Below are 12,849 nucleotides of genomic sequence, written 5' to 3'. Positions count from 1 at the left end.
CAAAATGCTCTATGTTCTAATGAACAGAGCCGCAGTGCTCGGTTTTCGAGCAGGAAAGCACCATGTGTAATAATACAGTAATATATATGATGCAGCAACACGGAGGGCAGAAGATTTTGGCTCATGGAGGGAGCAATGTAACAGGTCACATCGATTAATATCATTGCTATACATGAGCGTCCTCTCTCTGACCCGCCAACTCCTCCCACCAAGTTCCTAGGGGTGGCCGTCTAAGATGGAGAAAAGACCGTCGGCAGATTGTATTTTATTAGTATGTTTAATGATGAAGGACATCCAGATATTATTTTCTTTTTTTTTCATCTCTACTCAGAGATAAATCTTCATTAAATTATTAGTTATAGGACAGAATTGTGACTGAAGCTCTTCCAGAAATGTCCGCATCTCTAGCCGTTGCCCTTTACTTTTCTTGCTCCAGAGGCAGGGGCAGGCTGGGATGGGTGGCAGGGGGGCATCTGCCCCCGGGGCCGGTCCCATAGTGGGCTACATTGGGCTGAGTCACTGGACCACCTGCATTTTTTACCATTAAAATAGGCTGCTGAGTCGAGTCTTTCCCCCTGGGCTAAGATTTGCCAGTCCTCCCCTGTCCAGAGGTGAACCCCATAGCTGTTCTTCAGGAGAGTCTTCATCTCTGTTGGATCACTAACCTGGGGCAGCACGGTGGCTCAGTGGTTAGCACTTATGCCTGACAGCACTGGGGTCATTAGTTCAGTTCCCGACCATGGCCTTATCTGCGTGGAGTTTGTATGTTCTTCCCATGTTTGCGTGGGTTTCCTCCAGGTGCTCCAGTTTCCTCCCACACTCCAAAAACATACTGGTAGGTTAATTGGCTGCTAACAAAATTGACCCTAGTCTGCCTGTGTGTGTGTGTGTTAAGGAATTTAGACTGTAAGCTCCAATGGGGCAGGGACTGATGTGAGTGAGGTCTCTGTACAGCGCTGTGGAATTAGTGGCGCTATATAAATAAATGGTGATGATGAACCTTAAATGAAGAGATCACTTCGAGGGATGCTAATTGTCTATTAAACCTCATTTTAAAACACGTATTACCTTTGACCCTGTGAATAATAACATTTCAATGTACACCTTTGTATTGAGGCTGCTGGCTTATCTTATACATATACTTCATTGGACTTAGCATAGGGTCTGGGCTGCCAAAATGGACTTCAAGCCCCAGTACCTCAACATCTTGGTCCTGTGTCCACAGCCTCAGTGTGTGGGACCGCTCAGTCCAATAGGTAGCTGCACGCTTTCTGCTAGTTGTCCGCCAATTTACCTGCCCCCTTTGCATTAGTTTGTGGGGGTCTTTAGGCTAGCGCTCCCTAAAGTCCGGCTCTACACATCCCTAGGATGAATGGGCCATTCTGCTGCTCTTGGGGCCCCCCGAGCAGTTCCCCATTTGCCCTTCATTATAATCCCCCATTGGATGAAGGGATTACATAAAGCTGCGTAAGCACAGAGGTTCTCTGCATCCATAGTACAGTGTGAAACGTCCGCGGAGACACCTCTTGCCAATGTCATGCCTGGAATCTCATTTATCCTCACACCCCATAGAAAAAATGTGAGAAAAAAGTGAGCGTATATTCCTACCGTAACCGCTGTCAGCGTGCGCGCACCTGATCGCCGACGACTGAACTTCCCTTTAAGCGGTAGATTTATCAATCCTGAAAAGGAAGAGAGCAGCCTATCAGATTCCAGCTGTCATTTATCAAGTACATTCTAGAAAAGTACCAATGTGCTCATTGTATTCCTTCCATAAATATACATTAAAAAGGCAACGGCGTAATTTGTTCGCTTTATTGTCCTTTCGTCTGCAATGTTACACAAAAGCAAAATAAGTTCCATTGTTCACACACATCAAACACATGCATTAGTCAGTTCTAAATAAATGTATGCATCTAATTAACGACAGCATATATTTAATACTTCTGTTATAATAATACTTTGCAGAACTCTTTCCCCTTTACTTTGAGCACCTTTTTAATATGGTTTATGGAAAATATAATTTTAAACGTCATTATTGTTGTGCCCTATTTCTGTCTATAAGTTCTTGATAATCAGCAACACTAAAGAAATGTTGCACAACAATAAATATGATTTAAGCCTGTATTTTCCAATGAATGAAATGCAACGTTACATTTTTCAGTTGGGCAGCACGGTGGCTCAGTGGTTAGCACTTCTGCCTCACAGCACTGGGGTCACGAGTTCGATTCCTGACCATGTGGGGCAGCGACTGATGTGAGTTCTCTGTACAGCGCTGCGGAATTAGTGGCGCAATAGATGATGATGACACATTTTGAGCTGACACATCTTTTCAGATATCGGCAGTATTAAAATCATCTTTATATGTACTTAATAGCCCTGCCTTACTTGTGTACCTATCGGAACAGTCAGTAAATGCAGTCACAATGAAACAGTTTGTGATAAACATTTGGGCATTTATGGAATTGTGCACAGGTAACTGTGGAGAAGAGGTGTGATCTTAGTACATGCACAGAAATTTTGTGTCATCATTCAACTTTACATATTTTTATATGTATCATATATTCTATCAACAGCCAAAGAAAAATCAAATCATGCGACATGTTTCATATGAATATAATTTACATAGGACTAGGAATTAGAGGGTACCATCACCGACGTACAGTGGAGACAGACATTTTGTGGGTGGAGCCAAGTTTGCCCATTCACCAGGAACCACCACTGAGACCGAAGCATTATCTACCTTAGGACTTAATGATGACGCTGGTTCCTAGTGATCGGATTGGCTGCGTCCTCATGAATATTCAGTTCAGGCCACAAAATGACTGCCTAGGCTGGATGTAGCCGACAGGTAAAGTTTAAATCCCAAACATATGGAATTTCACAAAAATGCTTAATATTAATAATAACAGCAGTGGTATTCATTTTTAATTAATAAAGCACATGATACTGTATTACACTGGACACACAGTGGAGCCATTTTGTGGGCAGAGAGAAAATTCCTGAAAATGCAGCCAATTAATTCACTAGAATTAGTGATAGATCACAGGTCTTTTACCAAAAAGGGTCTTAAATCTTAATTCAGCAACAGGCTCTAAGTTGCAGTGCCTGGTGACGTAGTAGAAATGCTAGGAGCTTCTATAGGACACAGATTTTGAAAAAAATATGGTTATATTGCTTATGCAATTTATAAAAATACTGTGACTTTAATCATTATTATATCAGCAAAGTAGAAACCTCGTATTTAGAGAAATGTACAGACCTTGAACATTTAGATATCAGTATCAGAATTTATAACACAGTCATTTTGTTGCACCAAAATTAAACAGAATGCTCCTATGATGTTTGAACTTTGTTATTATAGAGATAATTCCATTTATGTACAAACTGCAGTACCTGATCTAGTACCACTAGATGGCTCCAGTGCGTGAGATAAACCCAAGCACACCGCGCAGCAGAATGAATTGACTGGTATTGTCATAGCTGTATTCGTGACTATAGATCCTGTGAAATGTGAATGTACAAACCGTGCAAAGGTCGTAACCAGAAGACGGTATCATCGCTGGAACTTTGCAACTCGAAATTGGGTTTGCGTGAATTGTCAGTGGTAAAGTGGCCCAAATTATAGGCATTAAAAAAAACATTCTTTATATCTTACTACAATTCCCCAAATGTATACATAAGTGAATTAGTCTGGGGACTGGGGAAACATTTGGACTACTGGGGGGTATAACTCCAGTCAAGGTGTCACTCCCAAAATTCTGTACCTGAACGGCTTTCCCCCTTCTGGTACATTTCTACTTTACTTTTCTCCCAAATTTTGCTTAAATATATGAACAAAGTTATTGTGAACATGATTTACAAATCAATCATCCTGTCATCACAGTCCTTCCACCGAGATATTCACTGAGGGCCTGATTCATTAAGGATCTTAACTTAAGAAACTTCTTATTTCAGTCTCCTGGACAAAACCATGTTACAATGCAAGGGGTGAAAATTAGTTTTCTGTTTTGCACATAAGTTAAATACTGACTGTTTTTTCATGTAGCACACAAATACTTGATAGCTTATTTGTACACTGACATTTATAGTTGATATTTGTGTGCTACATGAAAAAACAGTCAGTATTTAACTTATGTGCAAAACAGAAAACTAATTTTCACCCCTTGCATTGTAACATGGTTTTGTCCAGGAGACTGAAATAAGAAACATCTTAATTTAAGTTCCTTAATGAATCAGGCCCTGAATGTCTAAATAACTTTGTTAATTGTCCAGTTTAAAGATGATAGAGGTCATTTAAAAACAGGATGACAATATACAAATGCCAAAAGCTGTTTTGTTCCTTTTAAGGCATAGTCTGGTTGCTTTTGTTGTCGCTGCTCTGCAGGTTGGCGTCTTTTGCAAAGGAGAGACATGATGTGCTGGGTACATGCCCAAATCACACAGATAAGATTCCATTATACACATACATTATGAGAGTTAAATAAGATGCATTGTGTGATGTCATTGCCCTATCCTTGTGGTCAGGCGCGGGCTGGGAGGTATCAGCCCGGGGGGCACACAGGCGGCCGCATCGCGTGTCACGTGATGCGGCCTCCTGTGCGCTGGCGAGGCCGCATCGGAAGCGGCCGCCGGTGACATAAAAAAAATTACTGCATCCACGGCGGGGGACGGGGGGAGGCGGCCGGCCGTAACAGCCGCTAGACTGAACGGCCCGGGTGCCCGCTGCCCCCCTGCCCCCCGGTCCAGCCCGCCCCTGCTTGTGGTCTCAGAACATATTCACCCTGAAAAAGACCTTGATTTTTTGATCGGGTTTACGCTTGCTAATTCTAAGTGCTGGTATAAGTGAACAATTTACTATGTTACAAAACAAAAAATAATCAGGTTCATTTATTTACATTGCATTCAAGTGCAACATTTGCACTAATTCATAGTAGCCAATCAGACAACTGCTTTCAATCTCTAACTTTCATAGATAAAAGATAATTCCTGATTTGCTGCTGTGGTTCAGTGCAAATTTTCAGCTATACAATAGGCTCTATGTACCCAGTGCTCCGGCATTGGAGCAGAGAGGCACCAAATGTAATACTGCAGTGCTTCCCCAAAGCAGAGCGAAGGTCACAGAGGATTTCGGCTCAGGGATGAGAGGAGGCCACAATACATGGGTGTGGTCCCTGCTCTGATACAACAACTCCTCTGACCAAGCCCTAGATGGCGGAAGTCAAAAACATGGAGGAAAGACTTTGGGCTAGATTTACTAAGCTGCGGGTTTGAAAAAGTGGGGATGTTGCCTATAGCAACCAATCAGATTCTAGCTTTCATTTTGTAGAAGGTACTAAATAAATGAAAGCTAGAATCTGATTGGTTGCTATAGGCAACATCCCCACTTTTTCAAACCAGCAGCTTAGTAAATCTCGCCCTGAGTGTCTCGCTCTTGCCCCCATATTTCCCTCGATGCATCGAGACCATAGTTCATAAATTAGCCCAATGTATTTAAAATTAGAAAAGCCAACAAGATGACACTTTATATAATGACAATGCTCCTAAATGAAATTGCAGTTAAACGAGGATGAAATGAAGGAAGTCTTAATGGGGAATTCACAGTTCAGAATGAGGTTGCAGAAATGTGTGAGGAGATGGAGAATGTCATTGCAGCTTAGTCAGTGGACGACATTGTGCAGCATGCAGAAAATAAATGCTAACGATTCAAAAATAGTAGTACACAACTGCTATGTGCCGCCCTGTCATAAATATCCCTGTAACAATATAAGTCATATATATGATAATAAATACATTTTATGGTAGTACCAAACAAATGCACCAGGAAACCTGTAATGCGCTATTGCTTATTATCTCCCTGCCGTAAATTAACTAGTTTGATCTACAGACCATGAGTATGTCTACTGGTCTACTCAAGCTACCCAAATACGGGTGACAGCACACTCGTACTCATCGCCAGATTGTATTTTATGTCAATATGTCACAGTTTTATGATGGAGGACATCCGGACATTATCTTCTTTCTTTTATCTCTATTTAGAGATACAGCTTCATTAAACTATTAGTTGTAGGACAGAACTTGGACTGAAGCTCTTCCAGAAATGTCCCCACCTCTAGCCGGTGCCCTTTACTTTTCTTATTCCAGAGGTGCACCCCATAGCTGTTCTTCAGGAGAGTCTTCATCTCTGTTGGGTCAATAACCTGAAAATACTTTTTCCAGTTCTGCCATTCCACTGGATAGAAGGATTCCTGAGGAAGCACATTCACCCCTCTGCAGCTCGTCTTGTCCCTCAGTCTACGGATGGAACACCACCTCTTAAACACTCGCGTCAGCAGCTGAGGTCCTTGATGACCATAAAACCAGTAATTGTACCTGGCAACAAAGTCTTTCATGCAGAGCTCGATGAATTTGTGCTGTGGGTGGAAGGTGAGAAAGGCTCCGTTGATTGTGTAGAAGGATTGTATGGACATTGCGTTAGAAATATTTTCTAAATTCTTAAGGATGATGAAATCCGTGTCTAAGTAGATGCCACCTGTCTTCCAAAGGACGGCCAACCGGCAGGCATCAGAAAGTGTTGCATAGTCTACAAATTGCCCATTACTTTCTACTCCAGAATACCAAACACTAAGTGGTGTATCGGTAAAAAGTTTCTTGAAGTCCAGCGGCAAAAATTCTACATTCGAGAAGCAACGGAGGAAGGAAATGCCAAAGTTTTTGGGCAGAGACTGATTTTGTGCCATTAGTCCTTTCATCATAATGGTTACCTTTGCCTGTGGGTTGGCCCGAGCTGCCGATTCTACTGCGCACATAGCTTGGAAGTTTGGACTAGTCCTGTCTGAGGTCTCCATGAAGAAGATTCCACCACCAAGTTTGGTCGTGTGAGAGCCATTTCTTACAGTGGGAATGGAGTTAGGACAGCTCACCTCTCTAGGCAAAACGTGCAAGGGAGCCTCTTCCTCAGACAGGGAGGAGGTTTTTAAATACACAGTGAAAAATAAAAAAAGTGAACTAAAGGAAGCTACGGAGATGGACCTCGACTTGATAGTCATTGTTGACCAAGGGGCCAAACACTTGAATGATGTCATGATATCTTAAGTTCAAAGAGTTTCCTGAAAGAGAAAAAGAAAACATATGAAGCAATCATAGCTAACTCTATGCTTTATAACTTTCTGAACAATCAATATGGTATTTCTGAATCTCAGTCTAATTATATGTTGAACCCTAGTGGAAATTTCAAAATGAGGGGAGATCATAAACCAGCAAATTTGTTTTTCGTTCTCATAGGCAACAAGAGGTCAAAAATTATTTTGACTTTACTTGTATTATTTGGCAAAACTCCCCAAAAAAACAAGATACTGCCCTAAGGTAGGAGAGAAGGATAATCGAATATACCACAACTACACACAATATCATGTAAATGTGAAAAACCTTGACAGTCATCTTAAAATACATATATACAATACTGAAATAATTCTGAAAAGGGATTGTATTTACAGGGGGAATCAGGCAATATCTAGTATTGCCTAAATCAGTGCAGACCAAGAACTTATGTAAAAAGTACCATATACAGTATATGCTTGCTGATTGGTGACAATTAAAGAAATTATATCATACATTTGGGTTTAGGAACATTACTAGACATAGTGGAAGTCATGCATGAACACTAGTTGGACAACCTTTGCCTAAATCATAACAAACAAGGAAAACAAATTATATTAATAAGCAAATTTGTAATGTCTGATTATCTGTAGTTGACACATGAGATTATGGACTTAGCCCATGTTGGTAGTTCAAATGATAATTCAATATCTGTCATCCCCTTGAATAAAATCACAACATAAAAGCTTTCATTATTTAATAGCATATTAATGGACATTAAAGGCTATATACACGGTCCTAGCAGGGGTGAAAACAAGTTGCATTTGACCTTAAACTTAGCTGCCAGTTGCTATTCGCAGTTGGATGAGAATGATGAGACAATAGTACTACGATGTGACCACTTTTCACCACCAAGCGATGAGCCTACATCTGGTACAGGCAATAAGGGGTAAATGTGTGCAGATAACCACACATCGCAAAGGACATTGAGCAAGACATGAAGCAATGCTAGTGTCAGTGGTACTGAAGTAAAGAAAAGTGATGGGGATGCATTCTCATCTAAAAACACGTAACACGTGTCAAACATTTGTCAGTTTTGCTCAACGCAAAATAATTTTTATCAAAGCCATAAAATGAAATGACATTAGACAACCAATTATGCTACAAGCAGGAGGGCATGACTTGTCTGTCAGGCAGAGCAGATGTCTCTCGGGTGAGCTCTCCATTGGATCCCAAGATCTAGTATCAATTTAGGCCCTAAATACATCAGGTGTAGTCCTACTCTACTGAGAAGGCAGCGGCAAGTCTCCCGGTCAACCCAGGCAGCATTAATCAGATCCGGATCAGCTCTTGGGGTACAGGAAATCTAGCTTGCATTGTCACTCGAAGCTCATCACTAAGCTTACACTGGATCCTCATCACAATCAGATTAACACTAAGAGAAGCTGGAGTCTAAGTAATAACATCAGCTTGGGACACAGAAAACAAAACCAAATCGCAAGTCCGAGGATGCGACCTACCCTCAGTCTGCATGTACATCCACTACTATATTATCAGTATTTTCTCTATTAAGCTTATAACAGCTTAGGAGAAGCAAATCTGCAGAGAGAGGAAGCCATCTGCCCTCTCAGTTTTGCAGTGGTACCTGAGCCAGCTTCTGCCTAAACATGAGACCAAGGATTTCGGCCAAGCCCTAACAGACACTTAGCCATCTATAACTGAATATCATGAAGAACATTGCTGAATTCCAGGTTATTTATATTCTAAGTAAAAAAAATGTCAAACGCAAACAGTCAAAAAAAATCCCATTGATTCCTGGGATGGTTTATAAGTATTAGGTTGGGTTTCATTTAAAATTCATTGGGCATTGGACATCAATTATATAAATAAGCGTAAATTGTCCTCTCTCTTCCTGCCTCTCAGATGCATTCGATAGGATATCAAAGTATTTTATGTCTCAGACCCTACAGGTGCTTGGATTTCAGGGAGAGTTTTTTTTACACTATCAGGGCATTATATTTAATCCTGCTACCTTGATAATGAGGAATGGCCTGATTTTTCAATCGTTAAAACTGGGAAATGGGGCAAGACAGGACTTCCTCTTCCCCCCCTTAGTTTTTGCTCTATTGAACCATTAGCAGCTAACAATAGACATAATCCAAAATAAATCAGGGATCGAGATTAAAAATTAACATTAAGAAACTACATTCCTTGCCAACGACACACTCCTTTTGCTTCCAAAACTCATTACCTCCATCCCTAGCCTGTTATCAGAATTTGACAAATTTAGTGCTCTTCCAGGGCACACGGTGACTTGCCATAAATCTGAAGCATTGTTGCTTTATCTATCCGAGAAAAGAAAGAAAACTCCTGGAAATTAATTTTGAATTTCAATGGAAACCAGATTTGATTTAATACCTGGAGGCAAATATTAGATAGCACTATGATAGCCTACAAATAGGAACATGTCGACATTCTGAATGTCTACCTTTTAACTGTGTCATTGTTATGACTGTCGACCTTATGGTGTAGACATTGTGAATGTTGACATCTCGACATTCTAACTACATCTCTATTGAATAAATCTTCAAGCGCTCCAACCTCTTACCTAGATCACACTTTACTTACCCCGGGATGACCAGATTTGTAACCTTTTACGAATCTCAGTGGGAAACAGGCCTAAATACCTTTGTAGACTTGGAGGATTGGCCAGACATAAGACTGAGGACAGTTACATGCTCCCTGAGTGTTGCAATAACGAACAATGCATTTTCCGCATTTATCCGTCAAACAGTTGCAGGAGGACTTGCAGACATGTAGGCTCAGTAAAACACATTGGGCGGGCATGCCAAGCTACCCACGCCAATCAGCATAAAATCTAGCGAAACGCGTTATAGGTGTGGAAATACCATACGACCCCTTAGTCCTGTTGCTAAGGAAATCATATAACCAAGCTCAGGACAGATTTATTTTACATGTGTAACTCATCTCCTTACCAAATTTCTAAGAATTGGATGAACACGGAGGCTCCGGCAATGGAAGAGGCAGCAAATTGTATCTGGTTTATGGTTTTTATGGAAAACATCACAGGTTTGATGAATAACTGCGGTACCAGCAAGCCTCATGTAATGTTTGCCTGTTTCCAAACCACTTTTCCTATTCCCCTTTCCTCCAACCCAAATTATTCCCCTATCCCTCCCCCCACTTGAGGATCAGAAATTTTTCCTATAACCCCCCCTTTCCTATATATTAATTTCTATACAGAATGTAATACATTAAGAGAGACCTCTTTGGTTACACATACAGAATATGCACTTAATAAGTGTGTTATGGATGTCTTGTCATCATCAGTCAATATCTTTGCACATTCATTGATTTGATTGGTTGCATCTCTCTGCACAATGCTTGTTTTTTACTTACTTTAATTATAAAGATTGCAAACTAAAACATAAGTAGTGCAAGCTGTGACGATTAAGAAGAAACATAACTAGATAAAGCTGCCGATCAGCAGGCAGATGATAATTATTAAATAAATTCTTTGTAGAACAACAACTAAAAAAAAAATCTTGGCGCTCAAATATCCATAAACAATGTGATTAAACACGAACCCTCTTGTAAAAACACGTCGTCTTGCAGTCTGGGATACTTAAATATACAGGACAAATGGAGTCCTTGGTTTAGTGCCAGCAATGGATTAAATTAAATACGCCTAGTTTCTATATTTTCAAATGATACAAACTGACCGAACAATCACCCATCAAAATAATAATTGTGTAATGGAAACAAAGTTTAACAGACCCAGAGCAAAGAATTAAACTTCTCAGCTGTTTAGTATATCATCATCATCATCATTTATTTATATAGCGCCACTGATTCCGCAGCGCTGTACAGAGAACTCATTCACATCAGTCCCTGCCCCATTGGAGCTTACAGTCTAAATTCCCTGATATATCATCATCATCATCATCATCATTTATTTATATAGCGCCACTAATTCCGCAGCGCTGTACAGAGAACTCATTCACATCAGTCCCTGCCCCATTGGAGCTTACAGTCTAAATTCCCTAATATAGACACACACTCATACACAGACAAACAGAGGGAGCGACTAGGGTCAATTTGATAGCAGCCAATTAACCTACCAGTATGTTTGTTTTTTTTGGAGTGTGGGAGGAAACCGGAGCACCCGGAGGAAACCCACGCAAACACAGGGAGAACATACAAACTCCACACAGATAAGGCCATGGTCGGGAATTGAACTCATGACCCCAGCGCTGTGAGGCAGAAGTGCTAACCACTACGCCACTGTGCTGCCCACAATATACACACAGACACACACACACAGACAGACAAACAGAGAGAAAGAGAGAAAGAGAGAGAGATTAGGGTCAATTTTGATGACAGCGAATTAACCTACCAGTATGTTGTTTTTGGAGTGTGGGAGGAAACCGGAGCACCCAGAGGAAACCCACGCAAACACGGGGAGAACATACAAACTCCACACAGATAAGGCCATGGTCAGGAATTGAACTCATGACCCCAGCGCTGTGAGTCAGAAGTGCTAACCACTTAGCCACCATGCTGCCCATAGTTCATGATTATGATTTACTAAGAAACAAATCTCCATTGTTATTTAGGGAACCTCAATAAACAGTATTATGACTTCTAGTTCTCTGTGATCTCCAATATTACAAACGAGTATAAAGAAACTTCCTAATGTAAGAAAATAAAGCCATGCGTTGAATAAAAAGGTCGCTCAACAATGCAAGCCAAAAATCATCAATTTGGACTTTTTTCAGACATCAATAATATGGCGCTGACGAGCTTTCTGGTGCCTTACAAATAGCGCTGATGATATTAATATAGATAAAATAAATATAAATTTGCTTGACAGTATAAGTTCTATTACTTTAATTTCTTTCCTTGATCCAACCATAAACCCCTACCATAAAATTCACGTATGTGGGAACTTTATCATAGACTTAATTCAGTTGTGACCAAGTATGTCAGAGCTTTACCCCACACCTACTGTAGCTATTTCTTGTATTCTAATTCAAAGATCACTGTACGATAAGAGTATATTGGAACTGAAGATGATTTGAGAAGAATGAAGAATATTTCTCCATAAACCTTGAAAAGAACTATACTAACTATCCATAAACCTGCAACGTTCTATGCAATAAGCTTGCATTCTTACCCATCCTGCTTATCCAACCACAGAAGGCAAATTACGCCTGTAAAATGAAAACATAAATAGAGCAATGACCTATAAGATGACAAGGCTGTAGACACCTTTACTGTAGGTGAATTACATGTCATACTGGTTTAGATTTTGTTAGCATGTTTCCAGTCTCACGTTGATGGGAAATAATTTTTAATAGAAATTCACGTAGTAAATCACATTATCACTTTCTAGAATGTTTTATGAACCTGTAACGGGTTCGTTGAACTCTGATTACAGCATGAAACGAATACACAGCGAAGAAAACTTGTTTTTGCACTGATTATTCTGTATTTGTTTATGTAATAAAAGCAGTGTGTTAAAAGCTCAGCACCCAACTGGTAAAAGCTGAATCATGCCAGAATAAACAGAAAGAAAACAAATAAACATTACACTATAAACCAGTGGTTACTGCATTAAAAAAAATAAATGAGCAACTATGTGTGAGGGATCTGTTTATCTATCAATATTATCAATTCAAAAACCTTTGTAACCAAAATTCCATTTTGAATGCGTAGGACCAAAGACGG

At 40.3% G+C, this 12,849-nt stretch overlaps 1 protein-coding gene across 1 annotated transcript; it reads right to left on the bottom strand.

Annotated features, from left to right (window-relative positions):
- Positions 1–5,387: 5,387 nt before the first annotated feature.
- On the bottom strand, positions 5,388–7,132 carry A4GALT (alpha 1,4-galactosyltransferase (P1PK blood group)). The gene has a single exon (XM_075205515.1). It carries the CDS (start codon positions 7,083–7,085, stop codon positions 6,036–6,038), a length of 1,050 nt encoding a protein of 349 aa, XP_075061616.1. The 5' UTR covers positions 7,086–7,132; the 3' UTR covers positions 5,388–6,035.
- Between the last annotated feature and the right edge of the window lie 5,717 nt (positions 7,133–12,849).

Source organism: Mixophyes fleayi, chromosome 4 (genome assembly GCF_038048845.1).
Source record: "Mixophyes fleayi isolate aMixFle1 chromosome 4, aMixFle1.hap1, whole genome shotgun sequence".
NCBI lineage: Eukaryota > Metazoa > Chordata > Amphibia > Anura > Limnodynastidae > Mixophyes > Mixophyes fleayi.
The sequence above is the reverse complement of the archived record's forward strand: the minus strand, read 5'-3'. Positions and strand labels throughout refer to the sequence as shown.

Coding starts and splice junctions, on each gene's coding strand:
- A4GALT (XM_075205515.1), bottom strand. CDS start 7,085: ATGACATCATTCAAGTGTTTGGCCCCTTGGTCAACAATGACTATCAAG.